We start from the raw sequence: 17,804 nt of genomic DNA, 5'->3' as shown, positions 1-17,804 counted from the left end.
TAGTTTTATAGGCATTTAATAGTTTACCAATTGGTACAATAAGATTTTTTTAATATGCAGAAAACATGAATAAATCTTGTTTTACACAGTCTGAGAGCAACAAATCTTACTGTAAAACACAAGAGCAATATTATATACATTCCTTTACTGATTTTTTTTTTTTTAATTGTGTCAATATCTTCAGTTAACTCTTACAATCTGGGGAACGGTTTTCTCCAATCACCACCTCTGTAACTGTTCGTTCGCATGAAATCAACGTTCGCCTTCATGTCAGTGTCAGGATCAACTTCTAAACTCGAAGATTGTGTGTTTGTTTCTACCATCTTCAGAGTGAGCTTTAGGGACGCCTGGAGGATAGGCAGGACAAGAAAGCAGCTACTTACATGATAGAGTGGAAAGATTAAAAGGCCAGTTCAGTCCAGTAGTGACTTGTAAATCCAGGTTGCCCTCCCCCCACCCCACTGGAAAAAACTGAAACCTTTTTCACCGATTTTGTACATGTTGCTTCTCTTACCAGGTGATTCTTCTTTGCATCATCTAGATTAGTTAACACACTGGACTTATATACAGCTGGACAGAGAATAAACTATCTTTTCAGTGCCGTTTCCTTCGACAATTTTATTTTCAGTTGCTTAAGGATTATCAAGCCACCACTGTCAACAAAACGAAATATTCTTCTAAATAGTTTTTCTTTAAATAAATTAAAAAAAAAAACTATTTAACGAGTGATATTATCTGGAAGTTCACATAGAAACAGAAAGAGGCAAACAGGAGAGCAGGGCACTGACAGTAAGGAGACTGGGCTTGGTGACCTAGAGCTGAAGCTTCCGGAGACTACAGAGAGCGCCCACCGCCCGGACGACGTGCTAACACTAGTGAGTTCTACGGCAGTGCTCTGGGCACACAACAGGTCACACCACAATGGACAAAACAGGACAGTCTCAGTCTCCTACTAAAGTGCAAGATGCCATGTCAAAAAGCAACTATTCCCCAAGCCATGTCTAAAACCAGCTTCTGTGGCTCGCACGGTCAGGGGTGCGGCCAGCACGTCTTGGGCACGTTATGTCAGGGTGGCACTGGAATGTCTGTTTTTCACACACACAAAAGGTCAATCATCATTGGAGGATGCAGTTCTACCAGCTTTTTATTTCTTAAATAAGCGGCCAATTTGATTGAGAAAGTGACAAAGCAGCAGTGAACCTCTAAACCAATTAATAAATTCCTCTACTTACAATCCAAACCAGTAACCTCATCATTGTACTTATCCCAGGCAAGGCACAGGGTTAGACAGCAGACAGAGAAAACACAGGAAACAGGAAGAAAGGGCATCAACAGGGCAGTGTCAAACAACAGTGCAGGAAACCTCTGCAAATCTGCTTCCGGATTGTGGATGGATCACTCTCCCCCTCCCTCATTATTCAAACAGGGCTCGTTACACTTGGATCCAGTTGAGGACCATCCCTGAGATTCGACGTTCGCTGCTTCGGAAGTGGAGGATGTCTGGTAACTCAACTAAGCAGCAGGCTGTGGCGCTCTCCCAACAAGGATGACTTGGTTTACAGTGACAGCTTCTCCTCGTGTGTCGGAAGTCACTGCAGGCTGCACAGAAAACCCAGCGACAGCGGCTTTGTTTCCTCCTAAATCGGTACCATTTTTTTTCCTTTATTGTTCGTATCTAGGAGTGATTTTTAGATGTTGTGGCTTACCCTTGAACAATTCGTGTTGCTACATGCTAAAAACGAATTAAAATACAAGACATTTATACATGTACAAACAAATGTTAAAGATGCACCATTTCTATGTATTTATATTTCTTAAAGTAGGACAGGAAATAGCAGCAAACGAGAACAAAGATAATCTTCCATAGCTTCTGTAGAAAAATCCAGTCAGAACAGCTAAGGGGAAACGAAAAAAAGACTTCTCAATGTGAGCAGGGTTGTGAGGCAATATTGTCCTGAAAGTTATCCTACTGTATTTAAGAAATTAGCTTAAGTTGTCATTTTTGTCCTCAAAAATAGTCATTAGTTTTCAAAACACTTTTCCTTCCAGAGACATCTCTCAGGAATTATTAAAAACAAACAAGCCAACAAACAAAAAGACACAAGCTAGACATAAAGCTGCTTCTAGTAAATATATGGCCTATTCTCTGTGTGTGTATCTACAGCACATTAACTCTAACCCTTTGTCTTTTTCAGGAACAAAATTTCCACTGAATACTAAAAAGAATATAAAAAAAAATCATGTATTACACAAATGGATAAATGCAATCCAAGATAAATTTCTTTGTTAAACTTTGTTATTTCATTGTTCTATTAATTTTTCAAAAGACCTTCTTAAAAAAAAAATGTTGGTTAGCTAAGCAGTGGGATTATTTATTAATTTGCAATGGAATATTGTTTCCAAAGTCACAGATAAAAATTCTCTTAAACCTACTTGTAGTAACTTTGGATCACAATATACAACATATCAGGGATGTGTAAAATGCTCAACAGCCAAATTGGGGGTGGGGGTGATAACGGAAGTGATTTTCTGTAGCTGGGAAAAATTCCCAGAGTCAGACCTAGTTTTCAGAAGCGTTAGGATCAAAAAGGATTTGTTCTAAAGCATGGTATTTCCACAGCAAGATTTATTCTATTTATGTCTTAGCACTTCTTCAAAAACCCAGGACCCAAGGACATGGAGGTTGTATGTGTGTGTGATATATATACATATACAGACTTATCCACTTATAGATAGGCCTGTATACTCATAAACATTTATATATAAACAAAAGGTGAAAACACAGTACATTTTTATGCACGCTCCATTAAACCCTGTCTTTTTTAATAAACTTGTAAAACACAGTTCAAATCGATATCAGATTCATGTTGAAGAACAAACTGCTGTTATTTCTCCCACTCCCTTAAAATGGGCAAACATAACCTTTTCAAAATTTCTTTGTCATTATGTTATGCACATTGCACATCCCTAAAAAACATCAAAAACAAATAGTGATTTGTACCATGACACACTCAATGGGAAGATTAAAATCTACTTGGGAATCACATCACTATACAGTCTAATAGTATGGAGAATACAACTAGAAGTGTGTCTAGTGTGGAAAAGAGAAGCTTAGAGTATTACAGTGTTTTTTAACCTGTTTACAAAGCAGTAAGACCCAAATGAAATAAATGATTTGTTATTAGTTGCTGAGATTTTTCTTATTTCAGATTTACAGTCATTTTCTTACATAAAGATACCACTAGCCTTTGCTTGATAGGCTGCCAAAACAAATGTATCCCATTGATTTGGCAAATGTGTCATGACAAAAATTCCAATATGTAATCCCCATTAATTACATAGATGGTTCAGAAGATTTTGAATTGTAGCCTTATTATCTAACATCCTTAAAGAAGATTTATTAAGCACACTTAAGTGATGTTACATAGATACACATTTCAGAAAAAGCCCTAATAACCACCACTTTCCCCCAAATGAGGCCATCAAGTCAGGCACCAACAGACAGCAGAAAGAAAAACAGGAATCAATAATCCAACATAAAATGACACTGTCAACTATTCAGTTTAGTGCCCTAGTTCAATTTATTCAACTTCTGCCTTCTTAGGCCTGGTGTGACCAATGCCAGCCCAGGTTTTTAAACCCTATGGTACTTCTAGACAACGTATGTAAATTTACAGTATACAATTTGGATTCACCATGCATGAATACTTTGTGTGTAACATTTAATAAGCTCAATCTACATCCAGAATAATTTACATGAAAGGACAATATTTATTTAAACAGAGCTCGATGGGGTAACCATGGTATCATCAGAGTGCATCCAGAGGAAAAAAGGGAGGAGGGGCCAAATGAGACTCAATCAACGACACTCCCACACCTTTACTGTTTGATCTACACTGCCAGTAACCACATATGGGGCCGTCTTATGGAAATCTGAAAAAAAAAAAGAAAAGGCTCACTTTAAAATCAGACTGAGCCACAAACAATGTTTAATAAGGCACAAAATAACACGTTCAAATGAGAGGAATACCCATTTTTTCCTCTATTCAGCCACACATCCACCCCAAGCAGATGTATCACAAGCTTACCAACTAGGTAAGGGAAACTGAAACAATGAAATTTATATTAAATCTCTAAAAAAAAAATACCCCCCCTCCACTATCCTCTTTCCAACTGAGGTTGAAAAAACACTGAATTCTAACAGCAGGGACAGCCTCAACGCAGCCATTTACTGAACGCTTACTATGCTCAAGGCTTAGTACTAATGCTTTATATTCATGCTTAATCCTCCCAACAATTCTGTAAGGTTTAAACATCAGCCCTATTCTACTGCTCCATCGTCATTATTAGATCCATAATACTCTAATATATTTACTATCTTAAATTCTAAATTCAGGTCCAGATGATATTGAGGATGTTTATTAAGTGTAAATACAATTCTCTGAGTTCCCGGTACATGGTAGTACATACGTGCCAGAGGAAAAAGGTTAACATTTCCTTTGAGAAACTTACAAACTAGTAGGGAAGAAAAATTACCCATCAGAGTGGTCAATAAGCATCCTCTTCATAATTCTAGTTTCCAAAACCAATGTTGTGCAATGGAGAAAGTAACTGTTTTATTATAAGGCTGATGATGGAGAGAGTTAAGGAAAGGAGAATTTCAAACAAACAGTAGAACTCCATATGGTTTTTTAACCTGTCTTCTCTACTCTGCCCTGAAAGCCCATCTTCGTTTCTTACCTGGAAACATCCATAGGGTCAGATTCAACTGTTAGGTCTGCCACTCCAAAACCTAACTGCTCAGAAACCACGTAACTCGTACATACCCAAGGAGGTAACAAAGTGTTCATGCGCATTGAGGGTCTTCATGCATCGCTTGTTCTTGTAATCCCACACGCGCAGGGTCTTGTCATCAGCGCAACTCAAAATAAACTTCCCCCCAGAATGGAACAGAACTCCACGTACCCAGTTATCATGACCCACCTTAAAAACAAAAAGGTGTACGACTTAATAAAGGGATAAATAATTTAAACAGCATCTATGAAAATAGTTAAGGCATTACTCAAAGTGGATTGAAACTACATGCACTAGAAACGTCAATGCCAAAAGGCAAAAGGAGAAAAAAGTCTAGAGAATCCTTCTAGATTAAAGTAACCTGGAAACTAACAAGATACGACCAGTAAATGCAACACATATAATACTTAACTAGCTCCTGGAGAGTGGCTGAAATAGTTATAAAGGACACTACTAGGGTAACTAGAGAAAATTTAAATATATAATGTATTAAATTTCTTCAGTGTGACAACTTTATTAAGGTTTTATAAAATACCCTTTAGGAAATGCACATTAAAATATTTGGGGTCAAGTGTCATGGTGTCTTTCAAACTATACAGCAAAATCTACATGGTAACTTTCAAACTATACAGCAAAATCTACAATACACACGTGGAGAAAAGAAAATGTTGACAACGGGCAACTCTAGATGAAGAATATGTAGGTATTTACTGCATATCTTTATTCATCCATTCATCTACCTATATCCCCTGTCCAGCAAGCAGTTCCATTTCTTACAATTTATCCTAAGAAATAATTAAGAATGTGTAAGGTGACTAATTAGTTAACAAAAATGTTCAACAAAGCACTGTATGCACTGAGTATATCTAACGACATGAGCAAATGCCACATACCTTCTAAGTTAAAAGTCTACTGCAAAGCAGTATGTATAGTATACCATGTTCACATGTTTTTAAAAAACTACTGCATGCATCCTCATAGTAATTTAAGAAAAGAGTTTAGAATAGTCCAGTCCAACAGGATAGCCATTAACCGTGTATGGCTATTTCAACATAAATTAGCATTAAATTAAACAATTCAGTTTTTCAGTCTCACTAGCCACATTTCAAATGCTCAATAACTGTTAGCAGCTAGTTGCTACCATGCTGGACAGTGGAGACGCAGAACACCAACACACACAGCTCTAATGGACAGCTCTACTCTAATATAGTTGGTAGTTATTAGCAGGTATGGTAAAGTGATCTGAGGGTGATTTTCTTCTTTTTTCTTTCCTTTTTCTGTTTATTTCTCAAATTTTCTACAATGTAAATAAACTATATTGCTTTTGTAAAAGAACCCCCCAAAAGAGCTAAGTTAAAAAAAAAAAAAGATGACCAAGGTGATACATCTTTGGCCTTGGTTTACTTTTCCTTCTTTGCTCTTATTTAAAACACTTTGTTATATTACAGTGATCTCTAAAAGCCACCCACCAATCACTCGAGTTGCAGAAGATTCAATACAAGTCAAACCACGTTTCTTGGAGCCACACCAAAATAAAGCAGAAAAAAAGAATCCTCTTTCAGTTGAAAAACAGGAGGCAGAAACCTCCAGGGAAATTAATGGTGACCTGTGTTGTTCCAGAAGAAGAGAGCACGTGCTTTCTGATTTTTAAATGTAGATCATGTTTTCAAACAGCAAGATAGTATATTTGAACTCAGCTCAGAATACTAAGAGGAAAGTTTAATTTTTAAATCAGTTCTTCTTCTTCTTTTTAAAATATACTATGTATCTATTTTTTTTATTAGAAATCTAGCATTCTAAGAATGCCAGTCAGTTCCTGATAATACTTCCATACGTGTCTACCATATCCCAAAGACAGACAGTCGCTTCAAGATATGATTAACACTTGAAGAACCTCTAAACAAACATGCATGCCAAATTATAAAAGCTGCCACTGGATTAATGTCCATGGGCCCCCTTAGAACTCCTGAAGGCAAACAAGAAAGTCCATAGTATCTTCTTATAATTTATATATCTTCATATTAAAATCTAGATGAAATAGGCTCCTAAATGAAATACAGATTTCCAAGTCATAGAGCTAATACTGTTTATTTCTGAATGCTTAAAATAACCAAATAAAACTGGAACATGAGAATAGATAGTAAGTTAAAAGGATTCATTAAAAGTAAATATAATGAGATCAAGAAGCACAGTTTCAAAAAATATAAAATGAGTCTGTAAATTTGTTTTCCACGTATTTCATAGGAGATAGTACATAATTTTAGAGATACAATGGCTAGAATCTCCCTCCTAGCACTGACTGGCTTTGTAGATCCACTGTATAATGTAATAGTCTATAGAAATAACCTCCATATCACTGTAACCATACTCTTAACCAAAAAGTATCTTTATAAAGAAGTTATTTTAGAACTTCAAATAATTCAGATTTACTAGGAAATCACAAGGCATCTGACCCTAAAAGATATGCAGAGTAAAAATGCGAAAGCAACAGTGAAATTATGCCAACTCACCAGGGTCATAAGGCACATGCCAGTACTGACATCCCACATCTTGATAGTCTTGTCCCTGGATCCGGACAGTAAGAATGGCCCAGGTTTGCCACTTTTTTTAGTCTACAGAAAACATACAAAAATGAAATTTCCTGGGCAAGAAGTTAGTGACTTAAATGACAACTACACAACAATGATCTGTATTTCTAATTTTGTAAAAACGCATTTTTTGACAAATAAAAACGATATGTATTTTAGGCATACCACTTATGTTCTGAGCTATGATACAAATGATTACTACAATTAAGCTAATTAACACAATCATCACCTCACATTACCACATTTGTGTGTGTTATGTACCCTCCCTCTCAGCAAATTTCAAGTATACAATACAGTACTGTTAACTACAGTCACCATGCTGTACATTAGATATCCAGGACTTACTCATCCAAGGTCACAAAGAGTTGGATACGACTGTTCCTACCCCAGCCGCGATGAATCTATGACGTGGTAAGTAACCACCACCAGGTGGCAGTAAAAAAAAAAAAACAACAAACCTGAAAACGCAACTAGCCAGCCAACTAGGAAGAGATTACCAAAAAAGCTTCATTTTGAAAAATAACTGGTGTGAGTAGGTGAGGGTGAGAGAGTTTTCATTTATTTAAAAAAAAAAAAAACACCCCACAATAGGAACATTGCTATGAAAAAGAATTTTGGCTCATAGAACAGTATATTACAGAAATAATTATTCTGTAATTTTAAAAGTATTAATTACCAAGAATGAAATCATGAGGAGCACAAATGATCAAGAATATCAGAGACCTCCATATGAAATATTCTTCATTTAAAACAAATGCTATTCTTTTTATTTTTTGGCCATGCTACATGGCATGTGGGATCTCAGTTCCCTGATGAGGAAACTGCGTCTTTTAACCACTGGACCACCACCGAAGTCCTGAGAAAAGCTATTCTCCTAGAAGATGACTTTAACTTCTCCCATAAGTTTTGTTTTGTATTGGTATACTCTTAAAACAGGGACAATTATAATTAATTTCTGATTAATTTAAATGACCACTTCACTTACCCTAACCCTAGCACACATCACGGGTCAACTGACAGCAACAATAACCACTGGTTAAAAAATATAAACACATCTATCTGCAAGTTGGAAAGAATTTCAAGACTCAGAATTCTGGATGCAGATTTTATAACGCATTAATGGCATGAAACAGATTTCGGGGAAGGTCATTTAAGGTTCTCAAACAATAACAGCCACAAAATCATGAAATAACACAAATCATATAGTACCTCAGATCCTGTTGCTTCAGAGATGGAAGAATATGAGCTTTCAGGAGCCCAGGAAATGCATTCTACCACATGCTCATGTTCTCGAAGCTCAGCCTTGCATTCCTTTGTTGCTACGACCCATACACGCACAGTCTGGTCATTGGAACAGCTGGCTATCAGAGTGCCGTCTTGATTTGGCCGCACCATACGTACCCATTCTCTGTGTCCTGTGAATGTCTTCACACAGTAGCTGTAAAAATACATAATAATTTACACTGTGAAGGGCAATCATTGGGGCCCTTCCCAGAAGCAATACAAAACTAGCTATGCACTGGAACGAAGAGAACTGGCATCATATGCAAGTCAACAGAATACACGTACATTCCTGGTTAATAAAAGAGGGAGACAGGCTGGAAAGTCAAACATCAGTTAAAATAAGCTGATGGAAATATCATTAAAGAGCTATCAAAATCTAGAAGGAAAAAAATAGAGAGAAATATAATCTTTTAACTAAGCACACACAGTAAACCTAACAAAAATATTTCTAGCCATGTTGGGGAAAAGGCATGCTCTTTACTAATCTGGACAAAACCAGTAGGTTAAGGTTTTATTATAACAGTCATGTAATTCTAAGCACAACCAAATTAAGCCTAATGGGGCATACCTGCACAAATGTTATTTACATTTTAATTCAACTCAGAGAGATCACCTAAAAGAAGACCACAGAGAAAATAAGCCATTACATAGAAAATGGCTCTCAAGGATATAGAGTTTCTTCCGTAATTTCTCTGTTCCTTTTGGGTAGACATTTAAAGATTAAAACTTAAGTTTTAAAATGTAACTGTCATGGTAATCATTTTGGGTTACAGCCAAATTTAGGAGAACAGTCAGAACATAGTTTTGGATTTTTTGTTGAATATTATTTCTTTAAGCTGATGCCTTTTCAATTCAATCTACTTACCCAGTTTGCACTTCCCACATTTTTATAGTTTTATCCCTTGAGGCAGACACTATATGATCTCCATTGGGCATGATGGCTACTGAAGAAACATTGTGGTCATGGCCTAAAACACAAAACACAGTTAATATATTAAACAATATATCACCAAGAGCAATTAAGCCTTAATTTACCATGAGATTTCATCACGGGATTTCAAGTATCACAGCTACTTTAAATACAATGGAGTTCATGTAAATTTGATAAGAAACTTGGATTTACACAAAAATGTAATGGACTGTTAAGGAATTAGTAACTAATAAAACAATTCACAATGAAATAAGTAGCCAGCTCAATTTACATTTCAACCTGCACAACTGTTTTAACCTTTTTTTTTTTGTTTAACATATTATTAACTGGAGACCTATTAACACCATACGGTGTTCATTTCTGCAAATACCCCCCAGCCAATAATGTGTTAAAATCATAGGTAATCGGTACCATCAGCATTTGAATATATTAATACACCGGATGTTTTTGAGCACTAAAAAGCAAAACAAAAAAAAAATTTCCATGGTTGCTATTCTAAGATATAAAATAGAAATAAGATTTACAGAGATGAACAGAATGGATAAGAAAAATGGGCATTTGGCTCTATGTAGAAACTAGTGGTTGAAAGCTTTTTGTGTTGATGTGCACAGGAGCAAAAAATAAAATAAAATACATCATTCAAAATGCTAGTCAGCTATCCTATGGCAAAAAAAAAGCCCCAGAATATTCTCTTCAGTATCACATCATTTAAAGGAATATACAACGATTGGAAAGAACTCTTTAAGTCAGAGCAATAAGACACAGGCTACCTCACAAAACAAATAGATTTTACAAAAGGATTCAATAAAACTCCTTTAACTGGTAAACTTCCCTAATGCACTTAAATTGGGGAGGGGGGGGCATACTATTCAAATTACACCATCTAGGTGATTGCATAGCTTTCTCATGTGCTAACATCACTGGATAATGTATTTAAAAATAGTTTATTATTAACACAGTTAATATAAAATCCTTATATAAAATCCAAACATCCATATTTCATCATGTTTTAAAAAACAAAAATCCTTATTTAGTGACCACCTCCTATGTACCAGGTACCAAACCAGATGATTCAAGCATACAACCTCATTTTATCCTCACAAGCCTTATGGCTTCAATTTTTAATTTAATACTTAAGTTTTATTAACCTTACAGATTAAAGAGGTTAAAATTTCCTAATGCCATAAGTAAACAAGTAGGACTCGGAATCCAGGTATCTGATTTCAAAGCCCATGCTCTTTCCAGAAAGCCAAACTGCTTCAGAAAAAAGTCTCTAGGACAAGGAGAAGATAACAATGAGACTACAGTGTATGTGGGATATTAAAAAGTGAGCAAGGGAACCTGGGTTCCAGCTTTTACTGTATCTACTCTCTAACTTCAGTTTCCCAAATGAGAAAAATGAAAAACAGAAAGAAAAAAACCTCAGTAACTTCATTTTCTCTTTTTCTGAAGAACGGATAGATGCCCTAGCAGTTTTTCTCATCCAAAACTATTTGTGAAAATAAGTATTTTATAACCACTAAGAGACACTTCCCAAGTGGCTCAGTGGTAAAGAATCCACCTGCCATGCAGAAGACACAAGAGACGCAGATTCAAACCCTGGGTCGGGAAGAGCCCCTAGAGAAGGAAATGGCAACCTATTCCAGTATTTTTGCCTGGAGAATCCCATGGACAGAGAAGCCTGGTGGGTTCCAGTCCACAGGGTTGCAAAGACTCGGATACAACTAAAGCGACTGAGCACGCAAGCACAAAGAGATACTTAAAACCTCGAAACAGAGACAACTCTCAATGACCATGACTATCCATGGATTATCTATATCATATGCTCCTCCACTAACACAGTAAGGACTGAATGAAGGGAACCTGCACACTGTTAGAAAACATTATCCTTCTCCCCTCTGCAATACTATGTTAGAAACCAATATCAAATGCTATCCTCTACCGCTTACCATGCATGGTTCTGATGCATTCAAAGCCCTGAAAATCCCATAGCTTAATGGTCATATCTGCAGAACATGAAGCCAGAAGCTTGCCACTGTGGTCGAATGAAATATCCTGTACAGAGTCTGTATGCCCCTTAAGAGTTCGTTCAAAATCTCCAGTCTCATAATCCCACACCTGTCAAGTGAACAGAAAATCGGTTAGCATCACATCATTCCTTTCTCACTTCACATTTGCACTTGGCAGGTCAGTCTGGCGCTATACTGACTAACAAAGCAAGTAACAAAGGATAACTGTCTTAGAATCATCACATCTTCAAGCATAAATTGATCTTTTCTCTATAGAGAAAAATGATTATTAAATAAACCTCTAAAACCACATTTATTAAGTATCCACCATATATCTAATCGTGCTAGTGACTGCCACAGATCAGAGTCCCGTCTCAGCCTGACAGCAGGCAACAGACAAGTTAAAAAGTAAATATAAGTACCAAAAATAGAAAAAAAAATTCAGGAGCCTGACATGAATTTATATGTAGAGTATTAAGGGAATGATGAAGGAATACCCAATTCTACTAGACAAGCAGAGCTCAGACATCTAAGCAGCCAAGGAAAGACTTCCCAAGATGTAACTGTCTTTAAATAGCAGATTAACAGAAGCATATGGTCATTTTCATGTAAAAGCACTGAGCCACAGTCACATTTTTAAAGAATTTTTCTAAGATGATAAAAATAATGATCAAGAATAATTATTATTATAAACACATCTCAAGAACACACTGAACTTCTATTCTGGTGGTCAAATGCTAGTCTTAAGTCTGTAATTAACACTAATTACGTACGTGTTCTAAAATCAAACAGCTGATTCCATTCTTACCATAATAAAATGTATCTGTGATAGGGTGTATTTCAACCAATTTAAAGAAACTTAGAAAATGCATTTTGAAATCTAGAAACAATTTAAACATCCAATATTAGGGAGACTGCCACACAGATATAAGGAATCTATGGCATGTATACAATAATGTTACATTAAAAAAACCCCACAAAATTATACAACTATGCAAAAAAATGCACACAAAAAAATCCTCTAAAAACATTTCTTTTATAGAAAATTTATGTATGCCCCCCAAAATAAACACATAAAAATTTTACCATTTACATGTTCAACTACTTCCACACTGAAGTGATTACTGTATGTTTAGCTTTTTTCAGTTTGTTAATGTATTTTTTTTTCTTTGCTGCTATTGCTAAGTCGCTTCAGTCGTGTCCGACTCTGTGTGACCCCATAGACGGCAGCCCACCAGGCTCCCCTGTCCCTGGGATTCTCCAGGCAAGAACACTGGAGTGGGTTGCCATTTCCTTCTCTTCTTTTTTCTTTAATGTATTCTTAACTATACTGGAGGGGTTTTTGATGTTATCATGGCATTTTAGAATTTCAATTTTCAATTATTCTAGTTTATAGAAATACTTTTTATATATTGACCTTATATCTTGGCATTCTGTTTAAATTCAGTCATAGTTCTAGCAAATTTCTGAAGAATCCTTGGGATTTTCTACACAGAAAATCATGTTATCTGCAAGTAACATTTGCAGGTAATATTTCTTCCTTTCCAATCTGTATTCCTTTTATTTCTTCTCTACTGCATTGGCTAGCCACTCTAATACAAACATGGATTTAAGTAGTCATTGATCCCTGAACTCAAGGGGGAAGAACTGCTTTCCACCATTAAGTATTAATATTTTGTCCACTGTGGGTTTACCAGATACCTTTACCTTTTATCAGTCTATGGAAGCTCCCTCCCTAGCTTGTTGAGTTTTTATCATGCTTTTCCTGAACCTATTATGCTTTTTTAACTGATATGATATATCACACCAATTAATTTTTAAATATCGAACCAATCTTGCATTTTGGGATAAAACCTACCTGGTTATGACATACTAATTACCCCTTTTATGAACTGCTGGATTCAATTTGCTTATAATTTGTTAAGGATTTTGCATTTATGTTCATGAATGTTATTGTATCAGTCAACAGGTGTTGTTTTTTTTTTTTAATATTATCTTTACCCATTTTGATATCTAATTGTTTCAACACCAAGAGTTCAGGTGAATACATTCTGACGATAGGTGTGACCTTGAAGTTCACTTCCATTTCAGTTAACTTTGTTTCCTGCATTCATTAAAGAACACTGAAGCATCTTCCTCTAAAATATTAATAAATATACCCAGAACCATGTCTCTTCATAAATGGTAAGCAAACATGGTAATATAATGTTTATAAATGTCAGGAATTAAAGATAATCAATTTTTTCTCTACTGGATATTTACCTTTTGTATGATTATAAAATAAATGCTCATGATAAAAAAATCTATAATGTACTGATATAAAGGCAATAAAAATATCCACTATCCTACCAATGGCATGATTTTTCCATTTTTTCTATGCTCTTTTTAAAAAAAGTACAGTGCCTGTGTATACGTCATTAAACTGTTTTTCCCTTTGTGTCTTATCATAAGAATTTTTCCATGCCATTAAAAACTTAATAGCAAACGTTCTTTTAGAAGTAATTCCTATTATTTTCTAAACAAAAGGCAATTTTTTTCATTACTATAGAAAACGTTATAGTGAAAACCTTTGAATGTTGAAAAATATCCATCCTCATTCTGCAATACTTAGGTAAGACAGTGATGGTTGAAAAAGAATTTTGAGTCAAAAACTACGTTTTTTAGCCCTTCATATATTCTGCTAAAACTGTTCTCCTGTAAGACTGTATCAAATGTAATGACAACGCCTGCTTCATCAAATTCTTACCACAACTGGGAATTCTCATTTAAAAAGTAAAATATTGGGGGCCTCCCTGGTGGCTCAGTTGTCAAGAATCCACCTGCCAATTCAAGAGACACAGGTTTGATCCCTGATCCAGGAAGATTCCACAGCCTGTGGCGCCAACTAAGTCCATGCGCCACGACTAGCCTGTGCTCTAGAGCCTGGGGGTTGCGACCACTGAGCACACATGCCGCAACTGCTGCAGCCTGCACCCCACGGCAAGAGAAGCCGCCAGTGAGGAGCCCGCACCACGCCCGCAACTGGCAAGCACCTCCTGTCTGCCACCACTGAAGAAAAGCCAGCACAGCAATGACCACCCAGCACAGACAAAATAAAAAATAAGTAAAAAATAAAAAGTAAAACAGCTTGCTAGATTTGACATCTATTTTAATTTACATTTCTTCTACTCTTAGTAATGAGGCCAAAGTTCTATTGTTGGTTCTGCTGAGAAATCCACGGACAGAGGCGCCTGGAGGGCTACAATCCATGAGGTCGCAAAGAGTTGGACATCACTGAGTGACTAATATTTTCTACTATTGGTAATGAGGCCAAAGCTCTACTGTTGGTTATTTTTCCTTCCTCTATGAATTACCTGTTTGTGTCCTATTGTCCATTTTTTCTATTGAGATGTAAACTGTTTATCATACGTGTTTGAACTCTAAATCAATCCATCCTCTGCTTTACTAATTGAAGGTATTTTTTCAGTTTTGTTTGCTGTTTATTTTTCTTAATATTTAAGAACTAATTCTAAGTGACAACCAGAAATAGTTTCAGATATTTAAACGATGCAATTAAAATACTGTCATTAAAAATGACAAAAAATGATGATTTCATCAGAAAAAAAGAAAAGTATTTCTAAAATAAGTTTAATCAAAAAAGGTAATAAATACAAATGCTTGTCATTAACAAAACAGCCATGTGTACACATTAAATAAAGACTAAATGGAAGAGAGAATTTTAGTAGTTGTTGAGATATGTGTTATGGTTATATATCAATCTTCTAAAACTTCCATTTGTAATGTTTTAAAGTTAACCCAATAGATGGCACCTTAGCAGTTTTGTTTATGTTCTTATACCACTGCTGCAAAATGAAAGGTTAAGACTGAGCTTTCCATCTATTTGACAAGTCGATCTTAACCCCATGCTTCATGACAGGAGTGCAGTTTTTAGTAGACAAGACTATCATGAAGTTAATAAATTAAATACATGTCAACATAATCTGAAAGATAGCAACATATTAGTGCATTGGAGAGGTAGTCATTTCGGCCTACAGAAACATGTAATGCAAATATGTATATAAGACTCTCTTCAAATCACTTGGCAGCATGCCCCATCGATCACCAGCCCACAGGAAGAAGGAAGCCACTGATTTAGAGACTAAAGAAACCACAAAAGGAAAACATACAACCTGTTTAATTTGAAGAACAGGTTAAGTACATATATTTAAGTCATGCCTGCATTATATGCTGACTGTTGCTATATGATGAAAACAATCTTGGCAATCTACTCACATTTTCTTAGCTATACCTCTACAAATCAAAGTTAAAATCTAGAACTTAATCTGAAATAATCTTTAGATAGAGAAACCTACTTAAAATTTTAAAACCATGTTTTACTTATCTTTCTGTATGTGGTTATACAACTGTCACTGTATCGTGTCTGAATCAAAGGAAACTATAGAAACAACTTTTTTCCTGATAAAAAAGTCCTCTATTGAATTCTTTTGCATAATATATTATCCCCTGAATTACTAGTTTTATAATCCTATATTTGCATCTATCACTTCTGCTTATCAGTTCAGTTCAGTCGCTCAGTCGTGTCCAACTCTTTGTGACCCCATGAACCACAGCACACCAGGCCTCCCTGTCCATCACCAACTCCTGGAATCCACCAAAACCCATGTCCATTGAGTCGGTGATGCCATCCAACCATCTCGTCCTCTGTCATCCCCTTCTCCTCCTGCTTATAAATAAGGCAAATACTTACACTTCCAGTCTTCAAGAAGACAAGTTATCCAAGCACTAGGTGACATATTATTGTCCAATGTTAAACTGATGACATCCAATTTTCTCAAATTAACATTAAAGTTGCTTTTAACAATTATCCTATTGTACATCTTTCAATTTTGAAAGAAAAACTACCTTAATTGTAGCATCCTCTGAAGCAGAGACCATAACACTGAACACAGGATGGAAAATGACTCGAGTGACTGGACTCCTATGACCACTCAATGCATATTTTTCTGGTGGACGGGGAATCCATTCTTTTGGGTCTCTTTTCTGACCAAGAGGTCCACCCGACGTAAATTCTTCTTTTGCTTCATTTAACTTTGATTCTAATTCCATAACCTTAAGAAGGAACACACAGCAGTTATACACAGATAGATTCTGATAAAAATTGTATATTGGGTATTTTTTAAAACTGCCTTTATTTTGCATCCATATAAGCAGAATAAAATTTTAGCAATTTACAAAGCATTTGTTAGATTTAACTGAAAATTATCTATATTACATAACACTAAAATCTTAGTGGGGTGACAAAACTGCACATTGAGAAAAACTCAATACAATTGTGTCTGAACCCCTTAACTTGAAGAATCTGGAAGGTGCTCTATACAACTCGAGGAAGAGTAGGAAACCTATCTTGATCCCTTCCAACTCTGCCACCCTTAGTTAATTCTTTCCAAACTTCGTTTACATTGTACCTGTTAATCAGAATATTCATAATAAAAGCTAACACTACTGACATCTATGTGCCAGGCACTTTCCTACTAAGGGCTTTTTATGGATTAAATCATGTTATAACAACATTATTAATTCTAACTTTGCCTACTCAAAGTACAAATTTTAGGACCAGAATATTACTTATTGCCCTCACTTACTAGATCAAAGCTCAGAGAAGAAATTGAAACGTCTAAGAGCACCTTTTAGTGCTCTTTTCCTAGCATCATATTGGTTCCATGTGTTCTTCCCATCTATAGGTTCTTCAGTACCAATTCCTTGAAGTCAGGGCTATGTTACATTCAACCCAGCCAGTACTCCTGTTTGCCTAAGTTAGCAATGTATCAGCAATGGTCTGTATATGTCATAATGCATAGAAATGTATTTTTATTTACCTTTTTAAGGTTAACATAACTGCTAATGCAGAAAAAAATTTATTATGTTGATACTTTCAAAGTTTATATTTAATACTCTGAATACAACTAAAAGAAAAAGATTTCGTTACCTTCTTTTGTAATCTAATAACAGATGTCCATTTTTTTTCCAAAAGACCAGCATATTTCTTATCTAATTCTTCATTCTAGAGAGAAAAAAAAAGTAGATTTAAAAAAAAAGAAAGAAAAAAGGGCTCAAATACAAAAGCTCAAGCCATACACACCATTCACTCTCTAAGCCCAAACATTACTAAAATGATCTGATTATACAAAGAAGGTGTGT

At 35.6% G+C, this 17,804-nt stretch overlaps 1 protein-coding gene across 4 annotated transcripts in view; it reads right to left on the bottom strand.

The window, feature by feature from the left end:
* PAFAH1B1 (platelet activating factor acetylhydrolase 1b regulatory subunit 1) overlaps positions 1-17,804 on the bottom strand; it is a 68,395-nt gene continuing 50,591 nt past the window's right edge. For 2 of the 4 annotated variants that reach the window (XM_024979637.2, XM_024979636.2), the window contains 8 exons: positions 17,593-17,667; positions 16,509-16,715; positions 11,547-11,715; positions 9,532-9,634; positions 8,592-8,820; positions 7,305-7,406; positions 4,827-4,983; positions 1-3,933 (listed from right to left, as the gene is read on the bottom strand). In XM_024979637.2, the coding sequence (XP_024835405.1) occupies positions 3,860-3,933; positions 4,827-4,983; positions 7,305-7,406; positions 8,592-8,820; positions 9,532-9,634; positions 11,547-11,715; positions 16,509-16,715; positions 17,593-17,667 (1,116 nt within the window). In that variant the 3' untranslated portion in view covers positions 1-3,859. 4 annotated transcript variants of the gene reach the window in all.

The sequence above is a fragment of the Bos taurus genome, chromosome 19 (genome assembly GCF_002263795.3).
Source record: "Bos taurus isolate L1 Dominette 01449 registration number 42190680 breed Hereford chromosome 19, ARS-UCD2.0, whole genome shotgun sequence".
Classification (NCBI taxonomy): Eukaryota; Metazoa; Chordata; class Mammalia; order Artiodactyla; family Bovidae; genus Bos; species Bos taurus.
This window is presented reverse-complemented; position numbering and strand designations above follow the sequence as displayed.